The 22,078-nt window shown below is 46.5% G+C and overlaps 1 protein-coding gene across 3 annotated transcripts; it reads left to right on the top strand.

Annotated features, from left to right (window-relative positions):
* The first annotated feature begins 545 nt into the window (after nucleotides 1-545).
* lsm4 (LSM4 homolog, U6 small nuclear RNA and mRNA degradation associated) lies at nucleotides 546-20,362 on the top strand. Of its 3 annotated transcripts, none has more exons than XM_080213181.1 (5): nucleotides 546-565; nucleotides 2,806-2,847; nucleotides 3,422-3,520; nucleotides 17,362-17,554; nucleotides 18,292-20,362. In XM_080213181.1, exons 2-5 carry the CDS (start codon nucleotides 2,845-2,847, stop codon nucleotides 18,381-18,383), a joined length of 387 nt encoding a protein of 128 aa, XP_080069307.1. In that variant the 5' UTR covers nucleotides 546-565; nucleotides 2,806-2,844; the 3' UTR covers nucleotides 18,384-20,362. The 3 variants fall into 3 exon arrangements, with proteins under 3 accessions (XP_080069307.1, XP_080069305.1, XP_080069306.1); XM_080213179.1 differs by lacking the exon at nucleotides 546-565 and adding an exon at nucleotides 1,276-1,319; XM_080213180.1 differs by lacking the exon at nucleotides 546-565 and adding an exon at nucleotides 1,929-2,636.
* The last annotated feature ends 1,716 nt before the right edge of the window (nucleotides 20,363-22,078 follow it).

The raw sequence follows: 22,078 nt of genomic DNA, 5'->3' as shown, positions 1-22,078 counted from the left end.
AACCACTTCCCTTGATAAATCCCCAATAAATCCTAAGGATCTGAGATCTACATCCCAGAGCACAAAAGGTGGTGGCCATGGAAAGAAAGGATGCGTTGGTTGTCATGTCCCAAAATTCTGTAGATTCTGGAGCAATCCTGGCAGATTGGAGAATGGATAATGTAAATTGGGGGTGGTGAATGTAACTCCACTACTCAAAAAAGGGAGGAAACAGGGAATTACAGACCAGTTAGTCTAACATCAGTAGTATGGAAAACGCTAAAGTCTGTTATAAAGGGTGTGATAACAGAACACTATCGCAGGAAAATATCAACGGGATTAGACAAAGTCAACATGTACTTACGAACAACCCTCCAACCTATCAGTGATCCTCGAATTCTAGCCTTTTGAGCATCCTTGATGTTAATCACCCCACCATTAGCAGCTTTACCTTCATCTGTCTGAGCCTACAGCTCCTGTAATTTCCTACATAAACCTCTGCATCTTGCTTTCTTCCATTAAGACACAACTTAAAACCCAACTCTTCGACCAAACTTTTGATGATCTGACCAAATGGCTTTAGAGGGTGAGTAACCAAAGAGAAAACGATTTAATCAGTAAGATAGAGATGAAGAGAATTTGTTTTACACAATGAATTATGATCTGGAAGATGTTGCTTGAGAAGACTGTGGAGGCAGATTCAATAATCATTTTCAAAAGAGAACTGAATTAATATTCGAAAAGAAGAAATTTACAGCGTTAAGGGAGAAAGAAAATAAATTGAAACTACCTGGACAGTTCTTTCAAGGAGCTGGTATAGATATGACGGGCTGAACGGTCTCTTTTTGTGCTGAAATTGTATATTTAGAGTCCAGGCCGTACTGTGTAAATATAGGTTGTTGTTGTTGGGTGAGATTCAGGAGAGGGAGCTTGAGTCCCACAGCACCCACATCTGTGGAAAAGACCCTGGAGCTATGATAGCCATTGCCAAGATAGAGAGGAATGTAGGAGTTGGAGGAGGTGGCAGAGATAGGGAAGAGGTGTATGGGCTGGGGGTTGGGGGGGGGGGAAGGTTTGCGGAGGGACGGAATAAAATTCCAGTCGAATCTCCTGAGGCAGAAGCTCCCGCCCCCCGGGCCGGCGCAGCCGTCTCAATCAAGCCCCAGGCTTCTCAACTCCGATTAGGCCGCACTTCACGACAGCGCGACACTTCCCGCTGGTCACACGCACGCTTTACGGTGCTGCGCGATGATTGGCTCCAGATGGGAGCGTTGCTGCTGATTGGTCAATCCGGCTGTCAATTAGCGTAGGGGCGGGGCTGCGGGTCCGGCGGGAAAATGGTGAGAAAATGGCGGCAGCGCGAGCCCGGGGGAGGGGGGCACCGCCTACCCCCTCACCAATCTCAATCCCCCCTCACCACCCCCTCACCAATCTCAATCCCCCCTCACCTTCAATCTCAATCTCCCCCATGTCCCTCACCCCCTTCCTCCGCCCCCTCTTCCAGCCCCTTCTAACTCCTTCCCCACCCCCTTCTTCCCCCTCACTCTCCTTCTCCCCTCGTTCTTCCTCTTCTCCTTCACCCAAAATTCAAACCGCCCACCCCTCACTCTCCACCCCTCTTCATACTCCCTACCCTCATCCCGATACCCTCTCCAGGGTGTGCGTTAATATTATTAGTGATCTATATGTTTGTAGTTTGCAAATGGTTCTATTCTGATTTGGGATGTAAACTATTGTGTATTTATTCAGGGTATGTGGATTTTTTTGGGGGGGATCCTCAGGTGAGACTGATCCCTGGGACTAATCTCTTTCCAGATTAATGCCATTGGGAGTAAATTCAAAAGATTGATCTCGCAAATCCTCCCCAATGCTGCAGAGTGGATCAGGGAGTTAGGAAATGAAGTTTGTGGGAGAAAGATTAACTTCAATCCTTGTATTTTGACATTATTGCTGCTAAATAATTGTGTTGCACTCTCACAGTCCAAAGATGTCTGGGTTAGGTTGATGGGCCATGATAGACTGACTCTTGGTGTCAGGGAAATTAGCTAGGGTAAATGCATGGGACTATGGGAATATGGCCTGGGTGGGATTGTGATTGATTCAGACTTGATGGGCCAAACAGGCTCCTTCTGCACTGAAGGATTATATGTTCATGAAATGACACGGGTTGCACAACGTGCACAGTTCAGAGACATTTCAAATTTGTTTTTAAACTGAGAGAAATACTGGTGTTTCTACTAAGCTGGAAAATAATAAAGCAATGGTAAGGGGTAGAATCTCATCTTTAGGAGCTATTGCTGGAGCTGAGGAGGAAGGTGGACATGTGCGCAATATCACCCAGGGCTAGGGTCCAGGAATAATGAGTAATAGTCCTCCATGGTCACTGCTGTAGTGAAATTGCAGACATTGAAATTGATCAAAGAAAAATATCTGTTTGTGCCAAGAAAACATGGAATTGTCAATCACAGACCATTGAAGCAAAGACCATAAATGGGCAAAGTTGGAAGAGTAACGAGTGGGAGATTAGACTGGGTGGGTTTGTGCTATCAGGAGAAATCTGTACAGTTTGATGTATTGAATATATTGTGTCGGCCAGAGAGAGATCGTACATCCCCACTTCTCGACAGCTGAAGCAAAGCCCCTGTGCGTAATGGAAGGTAATGTACTGTAATTGTTGAGAAACTAGCAGTAACTGGTTTGCCCGAATTTCAATTTTAGTTGGCATGGCAGCCTCAGTTCCTGAACTCTGTATCTTTCTACGGCTTTGATTGTTTTGACAAGTGAAACTTTCTTCCCAATTTAATTGTTTCTTTCTTCTTAATTCAGCTTCCCCTCTCGTTACTGAAGACGGCGCAGAATCATCCAATGGTGAGTTAGATTGAAGGAATGTCAGCATTAATGGGTGTTGATCGGTCTGGACAGGGCCCGCTGTGGGGCCTGCTGTGCCAGGTGCGGCCTGCTGTGGGGCCGGGTGCGGCCCGCTGTAGCTGATCAGCTATTTAAACCTTCCATACATTTCAGTCCCTTAGCAACAGGCAGATTTTTTTCTCCCGCAGAGTGTTTCACAGCCTTTGTGGTACCTTTTGAAGTGTAATGACTGTAGGAATCATGGCAGCCATTTACTGAATACCCACAGTGACCTGAACTCGAATGCTGCTCCCCAGAACCGCTGTATTAATCCAGAACTATTCTGAACAAGGCGGTTCTATTCAAAGTAGGTTTGAAGCAGCAGACCATCTCCGTGGCCCTATCAGAAGACAAACCTCATCGTCAGCAGCAACAGGTTCTGGGGCTGAGTCCAGTTCAGCGATAGAATTTAGCTGAGTTAAAATTTGTCCCCTCGCGGTTTAAAGCTGGGATGGTTCCTGTACCTCATTGGGGTTTTCATGATAGAATCAACAGTACAAGAGCTTTGAGGAACTCTTCTTTTTGTTTTTGGCAGCTTGTGGAGTTGAAGAATGGAGAAACATACAACGGTCACCTGGTCAGCTGTGACAACTGGATGAATATTAACCTGCGAGAGGTGATTTGTACGTCCAGGGTATGTGGATTATCTTTTGGGTAACAGTGATTGCAAAAAAAACTTCAGTAAAGAGTTCGACTGTAAAACCACACAAGGTGGAAGGAAGTTGAGTATAGACACTTGCTTTAATGGAGATGCTGAGACAGAGTGGAAATCTGGAACTGATTGAAAATTTCATAACTATTGTTGTTGTTGAGAGAATCAACGCGTGCAAATGAAATTTGGTAGATCAGCCAGGATTTAATAGAATGGTTGAACAAGCTCAAGGGGCTGAATGGCATCCTCCTGTTCCTAGGTTGCAAAGGATAGAGAAAACAGACTGTGAGAATAGTTCAGCTGCGTTGAATAAATAATGTTATTTGTAAAGTGCCGTACCTTGTCATTGAAACGCGATTAGTTATTTTTGCACTGAAGTGAGCGTAAACGAGGCAGTGAGTCTGTGTCAGCAACGCCTCACAATAACAGTCTCTAATATCGTGACCATCACAATGCAACACAACAAAAGGCCATTCAGTTCATTGAGTCTGTGCTGGCTCTCTGTACACCTGTCGGTTCTAATACCCCTCAAAGACCCATTTTGTTTTGAAATCATTAATTGTACAAACTTCTACCCTACCCACAGGCACAACAGTACAGGTCATTACTACTTGTTGCCTATCTCAAATTTTCCTCATATATTCCCTTGTATCTTTTACCCAAAATCTAAATCTGTCTGCTGTCCTTGTCTTTCTTGGTAGTAGAAATGTCCGAGGTAGATCCTTTACTCAGAGTGGTTGGGGTGTGGAATGTACTGCCTGCTGTGATAGTGGAGTCGGACACTTTAGGAACTTTCAAGCGGTTATTAGACAGGCACGTGGAGCACACCAGAATGATAGGAAGGGGGATAGCTTGATCTTGGGTTTGGGCATAGCTTGGCACAACATCGAGGGCCGAAGGGCCAGTACTGTGCTGTACTGTTCTATGTTTCTGTGTTAAGATGAAGCTCACTGTTCCCAAACCTGGGTGTACTCCCAACAAGGGTGTCAGAAGATTCCGTAAGGACTTAAAGAATGTTCAAAACTGGTGACCTAATCCACGTGACAACTTTGGGGACAGCCTTAGTCATGTTTTCGGGATTATAACGGCTTTATAAGGCCGAAGTGCAGGGCAAAATTGTCAGGAAACGTGGACCATCTCAGAAGAGAGAGCCTGTGCCAGTGCAGACCTTATTACCGGCCACAGGAACAATCACTGCCAGTGTCGAGTCTCAAATGGAAGTTAACCCCTTGTCTGCCTCTCCGGGGAATGAGGACACAGATTCTGAGATTGAAGCAGAAAAGATCGGCACTCCCACTGAACCAAGACTCGGGAAGAACCAGGGTCAGTCATTTTACGGCACTCCCTTTGGAAGCGAACCATGGTGATGGTGTGGGGGGGAGGGAAGGGATGTTCTGATGACCATGAGAGATTGTCAGTAGATCTTTTGATGGACCTTATAGAATTTGAGCTCCCCAGAGATGAGTGGAGGTTTGCCTGATGAGGAAGGATCAAGGAGTTGGGAAGAGGGTTTAAACCAGGTGGCTCCACTGAGGCTGCCACTTAAGTCTCGAGGCATTACATGCACTCTGTAGTCACTGAACGGCATTTAGAACACACTAAGTAAATTATTGTCAATGTCAATTATTGTCAATGGGGTGCAAGTGACATCCACCCCCCCTAGACTGGCTAACTCTAAGGGTCAGGGACAAGAAGGGGCTGCTGGGAAGAGGAAGGGGGGTGAGGAGCGGAGGCCTCAGCCTCTTAATCTGCATAACAGGTTTGAGGTTCTTGCTTCCAAGTTGGACGATAACGAGGCAGGTGAGGTTGGTGAGCAAGCTGCACACGGTACTTCCATTGTTTGCTGGAGCAGATGAGTGAAGGAGCAGAGAGACAGCTAAGATTTTACCTGTTAAAAACCAGTTTAAAATAAGTTTAAAGCACTTTGTTCTTTGTAGAACTGTTTAAAGCATTTATTTATTGTATTTACTGCTTTAAGAATTCTGAGGGAGTGGTTAGCAGGCAGTTGTGGTTCATCAGATTTAAATCAGCGCCAGGTTTAAAAGGAGACCTGGTGTAGACAGCGGGCAGCGTCTGAGCGGGCAGCGGAGTGAGAGGGCAGCAGAGTGAGCTACTAGGGCTTAATATCAAAAAGGGCTGGAAAGAAAAAAGGCCAGGTGAGTTCATTTGAAAAACAAAAAAAAACAAAAAAAAACAAAAAAAATTTTTTCAAAACTACTACAGTAAATAATGGAGGGGCATGTGATGTGTGGTTTCTGTATGATGTGGGAACTGGTGGACCCCAGGGTTCATCCCAGTGACCATGTCTGCAGTAAGTGCAGGTTGCTGGAGGAGCTCCAGCTCAGGGTAAATGAGCTGACCTCTGAGCTACAGACACTGAGGCTCATCAAGGGGAGAGAGGGTGCCATTGTCAATGGGGTGCAAGTGACATCCACCCCCCCTAGACTGGCTAACTCTAAGGGTCAGGGACAAGAAGGGGCTGCTGGGAAGAGGAAGGGGGGTGAGGAGCGGAGGCCTCAGCCTCTTAATCTGCATAACAGGTTTGAGGTTCTTGCTTCCAAGTTGGACGATAACGAGGCAGGTGAGGTTGGTGAGCAAGCTGCACACGGTACAGTGCTGCAGCAGGACATAGGCAAAGAGAAAAGGAAAAGGAACGTAGTAGTTATTGGGGATAGTGGGGTGAAGGGTATTGACACTGTCCTTTGTCACAATGACAAAGTGCACAGAAGGGTGTGTTGTCTGCCTGGTGCTCGGGTACAGGATGTCGCAGCTGGGCTGCAGAGGAACCTGGAGTGGGAGGGTGAGAATCCGGTCGTTGTGGTACATGTGGGTGCCGGCGACGTAAGCAAAATGCAGACTGAGGATCTGGGGAGGGAGTATGAAAAGCTTGGAATGGAATTAAAAAGTAGAACCGACAAGGTGGTTATCTCTGGGCTACTGCCTGAACCGTGTGCAGATGGGCGTAGGGTTGACAGGATTAAGGAAGTGAATGGGTGGCTCAGGGATTGGTGTGGGAGGAATGGGTTTGAATTTATGGGGCATTGGCACCAGTATTGGGGTAGGTGGGACCTGTTCGGGAGGGATGGGGTTGGTCTGAACCGTGCTGGGACCAGAGTGCTGGCGAATCGAGTAAAGAGGACTGTAGACAGGGCTTTAAACTAATTATGGAGGGGGAGGGTGTGAGGGTAGGTGACCTTACGAGGTCTAAAGTTAAGGAGAGTGTACATGTAAGGGAAGAGGCCGAGGATGTCCCAATAATAGAGGGAGTAGGGGGCGTGAGTATAGTTGGTGGCGTTGCGGCAAATAGGGTCCAGGTGAAGGCTGGGATGAAAGCACTTTATCTGAATGCACGAAGCATTCGGAATAAAGTGGATGAGCTGATGGCGCAGATCGACACAAATGGATACGATCTGGTGGCCATTACAGAGACGTGGCTGCAGGGTGACAGGGACTGGGAGATGAATGTACAGGGCTATCAAGTGTTTAGGAAGGATAGACAGGAGGGAAAAGGGGGGGGCGTAGCTCTGCTGATTAAGGATAGCATCACGGTAGTAGCAAGGGATGATATTGGAGCCAAGGAGCAGAGGGTGGAATCGTTGTGGGTGGAGATTAGGAACAGCAAAGGGAGGAAGACGCTGGTGGGTGTCGTCTATAGGCCCCCGAATAATGATCTGGAGATGGGGCGGGCTGTTAACGCGCAAATAAGTGCGGCGTGCAGGAATGGGACGGCCGTAGTTATGGGGGATTTCAATCTGCATATTGATTGGTCGACCCATGTTGGACGTGGGGGGCTCGAGGAAGAGTTCTTGGAATGCTGCCGGGATAGTTTCCTCGAACAGTGTGTGTTGGAGCCAACGAGGGAGCGAGCTATCTTGGATCTGGTGCTATGTAATGAAGCGGGTAGAATTAGGGACCTTGTGGTGAAGGATCCTCTTGGGGAGAGTGATCATTGTATGGTGGAGTTTCTGGTGCAGATGGAGGAGGAGAAAGTGGGTTCCCGGACACGCGTCCTTTGTTTGAATAGAGGGAAATACGGTAGGATGAGAGAAGAATTGGCGAATGTGGACTGGGGGAGCGCGTTGGAGGGAGGGTCTGTTAAGGAGCAGTGGAGGATCTTTAAGGAGATCTTTCTTGGTGCTCAACGGAAATTTATTCCGATGGTCAAAAAGGATAGTAGGAGGAGAGGTAATAAGCCGTGGATAACAAAGGAGGTGAAGGAAAGTGTTAAACTAAAAGCGGAGGAATTTAGAGTAGCTAAGAGTAGTGGGCGAGAAGAGGATTGGGAGAGGTTTAAATGTCAACAAAGATTGACAAAGAAGTTGATAAGGAAGGGTAGGAGAAACTATGAAGCTGGGCTAGCGCTTAATATAAAAAAGGATAGCAAGAGTTTTTATAAATATATAAAAAGGAAGAGGCTGGCTAGGGTGAATGTTGGTCCTTTAGAGGATGAGAAAGGGGACCTAGTGGTAGGGGATGGGGATATGGCTAAGGTATTGAATAACTTTTTTGTTTCTGTCTTCACGGAGGAGGACGTGAATAATTTGCCGGGTGTTAGCGATAGAAAGGTGGTAGGACTGGAGGGTCTTAATGACATTACTGTTACTAGAAAGGCGGTGCTCGACAGACTGGAGGGGCTGATTGTGGACAAGTCCCCAGGACCGGATGGAATGCATCCGAGGGTTCTGAAAGAAATGGCGGAGGTGATAGTGGATGCCTTGGTGGTTATTTTCCAAACGTCGCTGGATTCCGGGGAAGTGCCGGATGATTGGAAAACGGCTAATGTTACGCCGTTGTTTAAGAAGGGTGCCAGGCAAAAGGCGGGGAATTATAGGCCGGTTAGTTTAACATCTGTGGTAGGTAAAATGTTAGAATCTGTCATTAAAGAGGAAATTGCGAGGCATCTTGAAGGGAATTGCTTGATAGAGCAGACGCAGCACGGTTTCATTAAAGGGAAGTCGTGTCTGACAAATTTACTGGAGTTCTATGAGGATGTGTCTAGGGCGGTGGATAGAGGAGAGCCGGTGGATGTGGTCTTTCTAGATTTTCAGAAAGCGTTTGACAAAGTGCCTCACAAGAGGTTATTGCAGAAGGTCGAGGGACATGGAGTTGGGGGTAGGGTGTTAGCGTGGATAGAGGATTGGTTGTCAAATAGGAGGCAGAGAGTGGGGGTCAACGGGTGCTATTCGGATTGGCGGATGGTGACTAGTGGAGTGCCCCAGGGGTCGGTGCTGGGGCCTCAGCTTTTTACCATTTATATAGATGATCTGGAGGAGGGAACCGAGGGTAGAGTGTCGAAATTTGCTGATGACACCAAGATTGGGGGAACGGCAAATTGTGCGGAGGGTGTGGAGAGTCTTCAGAAGGATCTAGATAGGCTGGGCGAATGGGCCAGGAAATGGCAAATGGAATTTAATGTTGGCAAGTGTGAGGTGGTCCACTTTGGTAGGAAAAATGGTAGGAAGGACTATTACTTACGAGGCGAAAAACTGCAGCAGGCGACGGTGCAGAGGGACCTCGGGGTCCTTGTGCATGAGTCGCAAAAACCCAGCTTGCAGGTGCAGCAGGTGGTCAGGAAGGCGAATGGGATGCTGGCCTTCATAGCGAGGGGGATTGAATATAAAAGTAGGGAGGTCTTGCTGCAGCTGTATAGGGCATTGGTGAGGCCGCAGCTGGAGTACTGTGTGCAGTTTTGGGCGCCGCACCTGCGCAAAGATATTTTGGCCTTGGAGGGAGTGCAGAGGAGGTTTACTAGGCTGACACCAGAGTTGAGGGGGTTGAGCTATGAGGAGAGGCTGAATAAACTGGGCTTGTACTCGTTAGAGTTTAGAAGAATGAGGGGAGATCTCATTGAGACGTATAAGATGATGAATGGGATGGATAGGATAGAGGTGGAGAGACTCTTCCCGCTCAAAAAAGACAATAGGACTAGGGGGCACAGCCTCAAGATAAAAGGGGGGCGGTTTAGAACGGAGTTGAGGAGGAACTTCTTCACTCAAAGGGTGGTGAATCTCTGGAATTCTCTGCCCGTTGAAGTAGTGGAGGCTGCCTCGCTAAATATTTTTAAGACGCGGGTTGATGGGTTTTTGATAGGAGAGGGAATTAAGGGTTATGGGGAGAGGGCGGGAAAGTGGAACTGAGCAGCGACAGATCAGCCATGATCTTATTGAATGGCGGGGCAGGCTCGAAGGGCTGGATGGCCTACTCCTGCTCCTATTTCTTATGTTCTTATGTTCTTAAAGGATGATTAGTGATGGCAGACTGGCCTTGGTAAGTTTGTTCCAGTATGATTAATTATTATAGCTGGTTTATACTAAATCTGGCAACATTACATATATTTTTAAAGAAATATCAATGTTGGCATTGGAGTGAATCACGAAGCCAGGAACGTCAAACTTGCTGTTCAATCTTCAGGTTTATTAGTCTATTTTGACCCAAAAAGAGAAATAATCCCAGTGTGTGATACTTCACCAGTTGGAACAAGGGCAGTTTTGCTTCAGAATGGAAGGTGGCCGAGACAGTCTATCGCTTTTGTGTCAAGAACCCTGATTGATGCTGAGAGAAAATACTCCCCAATTGAGAGCAGGGCCAGCCATCTACAGAGTTAAAAATTCCACCAATATGTTTACCGGCATCACTTGGTAATCGTCACTGATCACAAACCACTGTTAAGGTTATTTCACAAAGACAAGCTTATTCCTCTTGGCAGCACACAACTGCGTGTTCCAACATAGACCAGATACCAAAATGTCGAACACACACGCTCAGAGTCACCTTCCACTGCCTCGAACTGAGGTGTTACCATTGGGGTCTAGAGCAGTGGTTCTTCACCCAGCAATAGGAACATTGCTGCAGGAATTACACAACGTTCACCCGACTCAGACTGAAATGAAGTTGTTCGCCAGAAGTTGGCCAGGCATTGATAAAAATATTGAGAATCTAGTAAAGCATTGTCATCAGTGCCAATCACAGCAATCTGTGGGAGTGACTGGCCAACCTTGTGCACTGTTCCGTATGGATTCCCTAGGTCCTTTTATGGAGGCCATGTTCCTAATTATTGTTGATGCCCATTCCGAGCAGCTCGATTATTCATGAAATGAAAAGAACAACTTCATCCGCAACAATCAAAAAAACCACAAGCCTTTGCTGTGCATAGCCTACCAGAAACTTTGGCCTCTGTTAACGGCACTGCCTTTACAGGGACAGAGATTCAGTTGATGAAAAATAGCGGAATAAAAATAGTGGAATAAAATGGCACTGTACAACTCAGCCTCAAATGGCTTAGCAGAAAGAGTGGTCCCGCAATGAAGAAACAGCCAGGCAAACGGTTACGATTTGAAGTTTGCTAGATTCCCCCCTCACTTTCAGAATAAACCATACATTACCATGGGAGTATCCCCTGCAGAGCTACTAATGGGGAGGCACCCCCAGACAAGTATTTACCTGGTGTTTCCCAATTTAGCTGGGAAGATGGAAATGAAATAAAGTATACAAAAGGGATATCATGATCCTGTTAATGGTGATTGGTCATTAGAGATAAATGTATTAGTATTCATTAGGAACTTTACATTTGGTCCAGCCTGGCCTCCCCGGGAAAATCATAACAAAAGCGGGCCCGGTGTCCCATCTGATTGGTATCACATGGAGCAAATCGAATTGGCTGAAGACTGACATCTGTGATGCTAAGGCCCTCTGGAGGAGGCCGAGATGGATCATCCCCTCAGCTCTTCTGGCTGAAGATTGCTGCGAATGCTTCAGTCTTGTCTTTTGCAGCAATGTGCTGGGCTCTTCTGCCGTTGAGGATGGGGATATTTGTAGAGCCTTTTCCTCCTCCACTGAGTCATTTAATTGTCCTCCACCACCATTCACGACTGGGTGTGGCAGGACTGCAGAGATTAGGGCCAGCATTTTCCCCAAACAAAACTTAAATGCCCAACAGGTGGGAAAATGGGAGATTTTCCTGCCTTTGTTTGGGCATGCTTAATTTTATCAATCTCTAGCACTCTGCTCCACAGAGACCTTAGGGGGATTGTTGGGGGTTTTTTTCAGAGACTTAAGTAATGCCAAAACTTCAGCTAATAAGGGAATCAATATCCTGGTTAAAGACATATCTTTACTTGACCAATGATCATTGAAAGGGAGAGCATTGGGCAGTCTAACACATCTTGGACGAGAAGTCCCTAAACATTCTAAAACCCCTCTGAATGTGCAATACATCAGACAGGACAATTGTATGTTTTCATGTTCACTTTTCCCATCTTGAAGCACTGTTTTATCAGTACAAATTGAACAGCTCTAGTCATACGATGGCTTTGGGAACACATTGCCTGTAACTTATGCTGAAAAGAATACACATACTCTGTAGTTTCATTGTTCCAAAGTTCGTTTCACTAAATCTTCATCCTACCATGCTGTTTGACAGCTTGCTTTTGGCTAAAGTGCACAGACTATTTTAAAAAATACATTGGAAATTATAGTGGATGCCTTGGTGGTTATTTTCCAAACGTCGCTGGATTCCGGGGAAGTGCCGGAAGATTGGAAAACGGCTAATGTTACGCCGTTGTTTAAGAAGGGTGGCAGGCAAAAGGCAGGGAATTATAGGCCGGCTAGTTCAACGTCTGTTGTAGGTAAAATGTTAGAATCCGTCATCAAGGAGGAAATAGCGAGGCATCTTGAGGGGAATTGCTTGATAGAGCAGACGCAGCACGGTTTCGTTAAGGGGAAGTCGTGTCTGACAAATTTATTGGAGTTCTATGAGGATGTGTCTAGGGCGGTGGATAGAGGAGAGCCGGTGGATGTGGTCTTTCTTGATTTTCAGAAGGCGTTTGACAAGGTACCTCACAAGAGGTTATTGCAGAAGGTAAGAGGGCATGGAGTTGGGGGTAGGGTGTTAGCGTAGATAAAGGATTGGTTGTCAAATAGGAGGCAGAGAGTGGGGGTCAATGGGTGCTATTCGGATTGGCGGTTGGTGACTAGTGGAGTGCCCCAGGGGTCGGTGCTGGGGCCTCAGCTATTTACCATTTATATAGGTGATCTGGAGGAGGGAACCGAGTGTATGGTGTCGAAATTTGCCGATGACACCAAGATTGGTGGAACGGCAAATTGTGCAGAGGGTGTGGAGAGTCTGCAGAAGGATCTAGATAGGCTGGGTGAATGGGCCAGGAACTGGCAAATGGAATTTAATGTTGGCAAGTGCGAGGTGGTCCACTTTGGTAGGAATAATGGTAGGAAGGACTATTACTTACATGGCGAAAAACTGCAGCAGGCAGCAGTGCAGAGGGACCTCGGGGTCCTTGTGCATGTGTCGCAAAAACCCAGCCTGCAGGTGCAGCAGGTGGTCGGGAAGGCGAATGGGATGCTGGCCTTCATAGCGAGGGGGATTGAATATAAAAGTAGGGAGGTCTTGCTGCGGCTGTATAGGACATTGGTGAGGCCGCAGCTGGAGTATTGCGTGCAGTTTTGGTCGCCGTACTTACACAAGGATATTTTGGCCTTGGAGGGAGTGCAGAGGAGGTTTACTAGGCTGATACCGGAGTTGAGGGGGTTGAGCTATGAGGAGAGGCTGAATAAACTAGGCTTGTACTCGTTAGAGTTTAGAAGAATGAGGGGAGATCTCATTGAGACATATAAGATGATGAATGGGATGGATAGGATAGAGGTGGAGAGACTCTTCCCGCTCAGAAAGGACAGTAGGACTAGGGGGCACAGCCTCAAGATAAAGGGGGGGCGGTTTAGAACGGAGTTGAGGAGGAACTTCTTCACTCAAAGGGTGGTGAATCTCTGGAATTCTCTGCCCGTTGAAGTGGTGGAGGCTGCCTTGCTAAATATTTTTAAGACATGGGTTGATGGGTTTTTGATAAGCGAGGGGATTAAGGGTTATGGGGAGAGGGCGGGAATGTGGAACTGAGCCACGACAGATCAGCCATGATCTTATTGAATGGCGGGGCAGGCTCGAAGGGCTAGATGGCCTACTCCTGCTCCTATTTCTTATGTTCTTAAATACATTTTAAATTCCAAAATACATCTTTAAATCAGAAATACTTGTTTAAATCTCTTACTGTGATTATAGGTGTCTTTTATGCAGACAATACCTCTAAGTCTGATCCAGAGTCATTGTACTCAGCACTAGTATTATCAGTGTCTTAAATCCCTGATTATTGAAACTTCTGCAACGGGGATTCACGGTGATGGGGGAGAGGGTGGCAGCAAAGTGTTGAGTGGGCCACTGCACGTGTGCTAATCTGTCAGTGGGGGTGGGTCTTCTGGCCTACTTTGCTACTTGAGCAGTGCAGCAGGCTGGGAGAATTGCCCCTGAGACCTGATCCATTGGATGTAAAATTGCTTGGCTCTCAATTGCGTGCTGCTTTTGCTGTTTGGCAAGTAAGTTGTCCTGTATTATAAAAGTTAAAGTTTATTTATTAGTCACAAGTAAGGCCTACGTTAACACTGCAATGAAGTTACTGTGAAATTCCCCTAGTCATTGCAATCTGGTGCCAGTTCGGGTAAATATACCTGACCAACATGTCTCTAAGACTTTGGGAGGAAACCCACACAGACACGGGGAGAACATGCAAATTCTAAACAGACAGTGACCCAAACTGGGAATCAAACCTGGGTCCCTGGTGTTGTGAAGCAGCAGTGTTAACCATTGTGCCACTGTGTCGCCCATTCATGTGGTGTAGCTTCACCAGGTTGACACCTCATTTTTAGGTATGCCTAGTGTTGCTCTTGGCATGCTCTCCTGCACTCCCCACTGAGCCAGGGTTGACCTGGTTTGTTGGTAATGGTAAAGTGGAGGTATGTTCACAAGAATAATCCCTGGAATGAAGAGCTTGTCATATGAGAAACGGTTAAGGACTCTAGGTTTGTACTCATTGGAGTTTAGAAGGTTGAGGAGGGATCTTATTGAAACTTACAGGATACTGGACATGGAGAGGATGTTTCCACTAGTAGAAAAAACTAGAACCCGAGGGCACAACCTCAGTCTAAAGGGACAATCCTTTAAAACAGAGATGAGGAATTTCCAGAAAATGGAATCTGTGGAACTCTTTGCCGCAGAAGGCTATGGAGGCCAGGTCGTTGAGTGTCTTTAAGTCAAAGATAGATAGGTTCTTGATTAATCAGGGGTCATGGGGAAAAGGCAGTAGAACAGGGATGAGGAAAATATCAGCCATGATTGAATGGCAGAGCAGACTCAGTAGGCTGAGTGGCCTAATTCTGCTCCTCTGTCTTACAGTCTTATCCACAGTAAAAAGTCTGACAACACCAGGTTTTAGTCCAACCTATTTATTTGATAATATACTCACAAGCTTTCGGGGTTAGTCCCTTCATCAGATGAATGGAGAGTTCTGGCCTCAGACAGAGCATATAAAGCACAGACAGTTTAGAGATTACTGATTAGAATGCGAATCCTTGCACCTAACCTGCTGTTCAAGACCTGAAGTGGCTGATAATGTGAGTGGAAGGAGCACTGATCACAGTTTAAAGAGATGTGTATTGTCTCCAGACAGTACAGTAAGTGAGGTTTTGCAAACCCAGGCAAGTCACGGGGGTTACAGATAGTGCGACATGAACCCAAGATCCCTGTTGAGACCGTCCTCATGTGTGCGGAACTTGGCTATCAGTCTCTGTTCAGCGACTCTGCGCTGTCGTGTGTCATGAAGGCCGCCTTGGAGAATGCTTACCCGAAGGTCAGAGGCTGAATGCCCGTGACTACTGAAGTGTTCGCCAACAGGAAGGGAACAGTCTTGCCTACGACAACGGATGAATGAACATCGCTCGACAGTCACCAGGCAAGACTGTTCCCTTCCTGTTGGCGAACACTTCAGTAGGCACGGGCATTCAGCCTCTGACCTTCGGGTAAGCATTCTCCAAGGCGGCCTTCATGACACACGACAGCGCAGAGTCGCTGAACAGAGACTGATAGCCAAGTTCCGCACACATGAGGACGGTCTCAACAGGGATCTTGGGTTCATGTCGCACTATCTGTAACCCCCGTGACTTGCCTGGGTTTGCAAAACCTCACGTACTGTACTGTCTGGAGACAATACACATCTCTTTAAACTGTGATCAGTGCTCCTTCCACTCACATTATCAGCCACTTCAGGTCTTGAACAGCAGGTTAGGTGCAAGGATTCGCATTCTAATCAGTAATCTCTAAACTGTCTGTGCTTTATATGCTCTGTCTGAGGCCAGAACTCTCCATTCACCTGACGAAGGGACTAACCCCGAAAGCTTGTGAGTATATTATCAAATAAATAGGTTGGACTAAAACCTGGTGTTGTCAGACTTTTTACTGTGTTTACGCCAGTCCAACGCCGGCATACCCACATCATTACAGTCTTATGTCAGGCCATGAAGTTAGAGATTGTGGTTGAGTACAATTCTGCTCATGGATGGCCAGTCTTGATTTGTTTGATCTGTTCAAAGTCTGTCCCATTTAGCACAGTGGCAGTGAGTGCCACCACTGTCATTAGTGCGAAGATAGGACTTTATCTGTGACAGGTTGGTGAGGATGAGGTCAAGTACATTTTCCCTCTTGTTGGTTCCCTCACCACCTGCCGCAGTCCCAGTCTAGCAGCGATGTCCTTTAGGACCCAGCCAGCTCGGTCTGTGGTGGAACTACCGAGCCACTTTTGGTGATGGACGTTGAAGTCCCCACCCAGGGTACGTTTTGCACCCACCACCCTCTGCTTCCTCCAATCGGATGAGTACAGTCCCATCTCTCTGACCCTCCTTTCCACAATGCTGGCACAGGGGTAGATGAGTAGGTGGCAGCTTGCCAGATCTAAGGCTTATCAACCCCAAAACACGCATCCTACTAGTGACACTACCAGTGAAACCGTGTAGCTGATCCTGGAGGATTCTCCAGCTGATTGGGAAACATCTGGACCTGCAGCCCTCCCAACAACTAATCCAGGTGGTAGGCCGTGTGATTTGTATGGATTGTGCAGCAAGGTCGTTTGAGTGATGCGTGCGAGGACTATCAATAAAGCAAATCCCATCTCACCTGAAACCAACACCTTCTCCCTGCTCTGAGAGGCTTGGCGCCTGGTCAGACCAAGATTAACTTGCTGACGTGGAAACCTGTTGGTGTTCTGTCACTTGCTGGGTCAAAACCCTGGACTCCTGAGCAGCACTGTGGGTGTGTGTACACCACATGGACTGCAGGGGTTCAGGAAGGTGGTTCACCGGCACTTTCCCAAAGGCAATTAGTTGGAGGAAAAATATATAGGTCTAGCTTGCAATGTCTGTGTTCCTTTAAAGAATCAAAAAGGTCTCCAACAAATCAGGTTGTAGCCACAGGGTGGCAGCAGAGGCTATGCTTAGTCAGTGGAGAGAGACCTTTAGCTGCTGACTGCATTCACCTCCTGGCAACACAGCAGTAATATCATGCAGAACCACAGTGATCAAACCATGTAACACTGGGATCCAGCACTGGTGGGGATGGGTCTGTCATTGTGTAATACTGGGGTCCAGTATTGGTGGGGATAGGTCGGTCAGTGTACAACACTGGGGTACAGTACTGATGTGTGTGCTGTTTGGAAATAATTTATGAGGATATATTAGGAGTTCTGGACAAGTTGTGAATTGTAGTTTTGTTAATTATCTCTGTGAAGTATGATCATGCCTTATCAGCAACACATGCTGCTGTGTCTTGGCTACTTTGATGTAGGTCCTTGGTGCGGTTGATTATGTTGTGTGAGGGCCAGTGAAATGCTGTGCTGCTCTTGTAGGTTGTCTCTCTGACTGCAACTGTTAACTCCCTTTGGTTGGAATATTGTTACCTGAGTTGACTGTGTGTCTTCTGCCCTACTGTTTCACAGGACGGGGATAAGTTCTGGAAGATGCCAGAATGTTACATTCGGGGCAGCACCATTAAATATCTCCGTATCCCTGATGAAATCATCGACATGGTGAAAGAGGAGGTGGTATCAAAGGGCAGAGGTCGCGGCATCCAGCAACAGAAGCAGCAACAACAGCAGAAAGGTCGAGGAGCAGGAGGTGGAGCTGGCAGAGGTAAGGTTCCATTCCCGATTGACTGGTCATCTGGGTGTGGCAGCAGGGAGTGCTGTTGGACTGAGGGCGGCAGCAGGGAGTGCTGTCGGACTGAGGGTGGTCTCTGACTCAATTTCTTTCCTCCCGCCCAGTTTGCAGACAGCTGTTGAGAGGAGTGTTGCACCGTGACTATTTTGTCCCTCTCTCCTCCACAAGGGTCACGTGTAACTCAGCTAAATGTCAGCCTGTGTCAAGTGGAGTCGATTGACTGGAGCTAACTGTGTCCCTTCCTGTTCTTGCATCAACTAAAGATGCCTACTTGTGAATATTGAATTTGGGAGTGAATATTGACCAGTGTCGCTCCTGGCTCGTCCCCGAGTCCTGGGCAAGAGAGGGATGGTCGGCCTTCCTCCCAAATTCCTATCCAGTGTCTGGGGATTTGGTACAGATAAAGTGGGTCAGATGGTCTCCTTCTGCACTGTAGGGATTCTGTGGGAATGCAGCAACTGTATTGCACACAGAAAAATCCCACAAGTATCAGTGATAATTGATCAGATCAGCTGTTTCAGTGATGCTGAAGAGAAATTAATATTGGCAACGAGAACTCCCCTGCTGTTCTTTGAAACTGTGGTTCGTGGGATCTTCCCTAATTCCCTGGGAGGCAGTCTGCTCTCTGTGCTACAAACACCATGACTTTGGGTTTTGAGCTGACTGGTTTGAAGGGTTAGTGTAACCCGGTTCTTGTTTCCTATTGGCAGGTGTGTTTGGTGGGCGTGGCCGTGGAGTAGCCGGAGCAAATCGAGGACACGAGAAAAAGCTGGGAAAGTTATCGGGAGTAAAGAAACTGTGACAGCAATCATGTCCGTGTGTCTGTGTGTGTGAGATTCCGACAGTCTTTCTTTTGTGTAAATGAGTCACATTCATCTTGGGTTTAGTTAGAGGTTTTGTAAATTATAAATAAATGTTGTCGGAAAAGAATTTAAAAAAAATTGTCTTTTAGTAATTGTTGGTAAGTGAATAAATTTTGTTACAAGTTGAGAGTAACTGCTAGCAGCTGCGAGAGGAGGACTTGTGTCAACAATTTAAAAGATTGGTTTTGTGGTGAGGGGATTCTCCCCTTTGTGTCTGGTCAGTGGTGTCCGTGTGCAGAGTGCAGTGGGTGAGGCCATGCTTTAGTGTACTGCTTGGGTGGGCTACAATAAACCCAATCACTGCTTTGTTATTGCAGCCTCACCCATGGATCAGGCTGCACCCCTGTCAGTGTCTATGTTCTGTTTATTCAGGAGAATTTCAATGGTTGCAGCTGCCAGACTCTGATTCATCTGGGTGTGTTGTATTCATTCTCCAGTACTCTGGCACATGTCTGCACCGAGCTCTCGTGCACTGCTTCAGGCTGGAGTCTGCACACACACGCACACCAGCTCCAGCAATTCCCACTGTCTTTTCCCTACTTGGTCGGTGCTCCCTCATGGAGGCTGAACTGCCACATTCTGGATGTTCAAATGTCTTCATTTCCCTGCTCTCACATTCCTAGTGTTGGGGGTGGTGAGGTTGTGGGGGGTCTATAGATGGTGGTGGGGGAAGCTTTCCTGATCTGCTGATGGTAGCTCAGAAAGAATTTTGGTTTTGGTATGGAAGGACGGGGACAGAGGGGGAAGGCGGCCTGCTGATTGGACACTTGTGCTGACAGTTTGTCTGCAGCCTGTGTCTTGGGCAGTGCAATCACATGATAATTTTTGTGTCTCTCACCTGAGAGTTCCGGGCACGTCGGTGATTGTTACAATCCATGTTCCCAGTATGAATTCTCTGCCATCACCCCATTGTCTCCCTCACCCTATAAACACACTTGGTAAACGTCCTGCCTCAAGCGATGTTAAGTCATCATGGCCAACACTAGCTCTATAACAGCTGACTCTTCCTTTACAATGGTCTGCTCCTAGCCCACATTCTACAGAGTTCAGCAGAGAAAACTTGCAATGTTAATGTTTAAATATTGTTTCTGCTTTGTGCCATGTAATCTGGGGAAAGTGGGAAAGCCACAATGCTAATTGATAACCTTTATATCAGCATCAGTCTGTTTTGGATTTGACAGTTTTACGAGTGGTTGTCCTCCTTGTTGGCACTGGCAGGGATGGGTGGGTGGATAGCACGGATCCTCACTGGCCCACCTGCCATAGTGTTTGGGTTCTCTCTCAGCCAACAAGTCCTATGGTGAAGCTTAAATCTGGACCTTTTTTGTGCATGGTTCAGAGACAGCAAGAATTACTCACTGAACCACTCCAGCTTTCTATTGTAGTTTTGATATTGTTTTGTGATAGAGAGGTATGCACTCATGGAGCCATTGCCATCTGAGAGATTTGTTGTTTACTGGCTTATTTTAAATTTGATTCTTTATGTAATTTCAAAAAATGATGGCAAGTCTTGGAATAAAGCGTAAAACTGGGAGGAACCAGTTCTGCAGATTAGCATGCGCACGTACTGTACTGAGCCTGCAGCATATTGTGCAGGTACAGGACAGATACTGAACAGAGCAGGTATTGTATCTGACAGAGTGCAGTGGCTGCAATATACAAGCTGCTGTGATGCTCTGTCACCAACTGTTCCCTGTTTCACATTAGTGATTCCATCCTCTGGATACGAGCAGTTTTCTAGGAATCTTTATCAGTTAAGTATTTTTTAACTTGCTTTTCTCATGTTATTTCATACCAAATCCCATAAACACTCTGCATGTGCGGGCGCATGTGTCTGTTCTACAAACTTTCAGCATGTATACAAATCCTGTTTTGATTTTTGTTCTATCTACTCCATCTAATAAAGGAGAAACTGGTGCAGGGTGTGTTCCTGGGATCGGTTCACTCAGCACAGCCTCACATCAACAAACCCAACAGGATAGGGTGGGGCAGCCATTAATGAGCATGTGTGTGTTCCATTGTGTCACTGTTTGCAGTGGTGTAAGGGAATGTGGGGGAGTTAGCTTTCTGGGGCAATTTGGATCCTAATGCAGTCTCTCTGATAGATTCTAATTCTCAGGCAGGGAGCTCTGACCTACTGCAGGATAGCCTGAGCTGCCTGATGAGCATTTTCCCAGTTCTGGAATTTATCCCATCTCGCCCTCAGAACAACTCAAAGAGCAGTGCCTCAACTAAAAGGTACAGACCCACAGTAGGAAATGTACACATTCTGTAATGGTGGGGTGGACAGCTGCTACATGTTAGATACTAACAACAGAGGCAGGCTTCCTTGAGCCCGGAACCTGCTGTCCTGCACCCATCAGCCGCCCAGTTCTATATTATACATATATTAGGAACAAGAGGGTAGCTAGAGAAAGAGTTGGTCCACTTAAGGACAAAGAAGGGAAATTATGTGTGGAAGCAAAGGAAGCAGGGTGAGATCCTTAATGAGAATTTTGCATCGGTATTCACAAAGGAGCAGGACACATAGGTGTCTCAGAGTGGCATATAAACCCTTTAGAGCAAGTCATCATTACGAGGGAGGAAGTGTTACATGAATTAAAAAGCATTAAGGTAGACAAATCCCCAGGGCCAGATGGCATCTATCCCAGATTACTGAGGGAGACAAAATTGCTGGGCCTCTAACAGAAGTCTTTGTTTCCTCATTGGCCACTGCTGAAGTCCCAGGGGATTGGAGGATAGCCAATGTTGTCTCATTTTTTAAGAAGAATAGCAAGGATAATCCGAGTAATTATAGGCCAGTGAGCTTGACGTCAGTGACAATGAAATTTTTGGAGAAGATTCTTAGAGATGGGATCTATATACATTTGAAAATGGTCTTGCTAGCAACAGACAGCATGATTTTGTACGAGGGATGTCACATCTCACTAATTGAGTTTTTTGAGGAGGTGACAAAAATGATTGAGGGAAGGGCTGTGGATGTTGTCTACATGGACTTAATAAAGCATTTGACAAAATCCCTCATGGCAGGCTGGTGCAAAAGATTAAATCTCGGGATCTGTGGTGAACTAGCTATATGGATTCAGAACTAGCTTGGCCATAAAAGATGGAGGTCTAACTAGTGGTGTTTGCAGGAATCAGTGCTTGGACCCTAGCTGTTCAAAATATATAAATGACTTGGAAGAAAACGTAGCTAGTCTGATGAGCAAATTTGCGGATAATACAAACATTAGTGACGAAGATTGTCAGAGAATACAGCAGGATATAGATAGACTGAAAAATTGGGTGGAGAAACGGCAGACGGAATTTAAATTGAACAAATGCAAGGTGATGCATTTTGGTAAATACAATTCAAGTGGGAGCTATAAAATAAATGGCAGAACCATCAGGAGCATAGACACACAGAGATCTGGGAGCACAGGTCCACAGATCCTTAAAAGTGGCAGCACGGGTAGCGAAGAAAGCATACAGCATGCTTGCCTTCATCGATTGCAGCATCGAATATAAAAATTGGCAAATTATGTCACAGTTATGTAAAACGTTGGTTAGCTCACATTTGGAACACTGTGTCCAATTCTGGTCACCACACTACCGAAAAGACGTGGAGGCTTTTGAGAGAGCGCAGAAAAGGTAT

This window comes from Carcharhinus amblyrhynchos, chromosome 26 (genome assembly GCF_965287045.1).
Source record: "Carcharhinus amblyrhynchos chromosome 26, sCarAmb.v2.hapA, whole genome shotgun sequence".
NCBI classification, from domain to species: Eukaryota; Metazoa; Chordata; class Chondrichthyes; order Carcharhiniformes; family Carcharhinidae; genus Carcharhinus; species Carcharhinus amblyrhynchos.
The sequence above is the reverse complement of the archived record's forward strand: the minus strand, read 5'-3'. Positions and strand labels throughout refer to the sequence as shown.

Excerpts from the sequence above, each read along its gene's own strand:
- lsm4 (XM_080213179.1), top strand. Across the intron at positions 2,848-3,421 it reads CGGCGCAGAATCATCCAATG|CTTGTGGAGTTGAAGAATGG; the intron begins GTGAGTTAGATT and ends TGTTTTTGGCAG. Across the intron at positions 3,521-17,361 it reads AGGTGATTTGTACGTCCAGG|GACGGGGATAAGTTCTGGAA; the intron begins GTATGTGGATTA and ends ACTGTTTCACAG.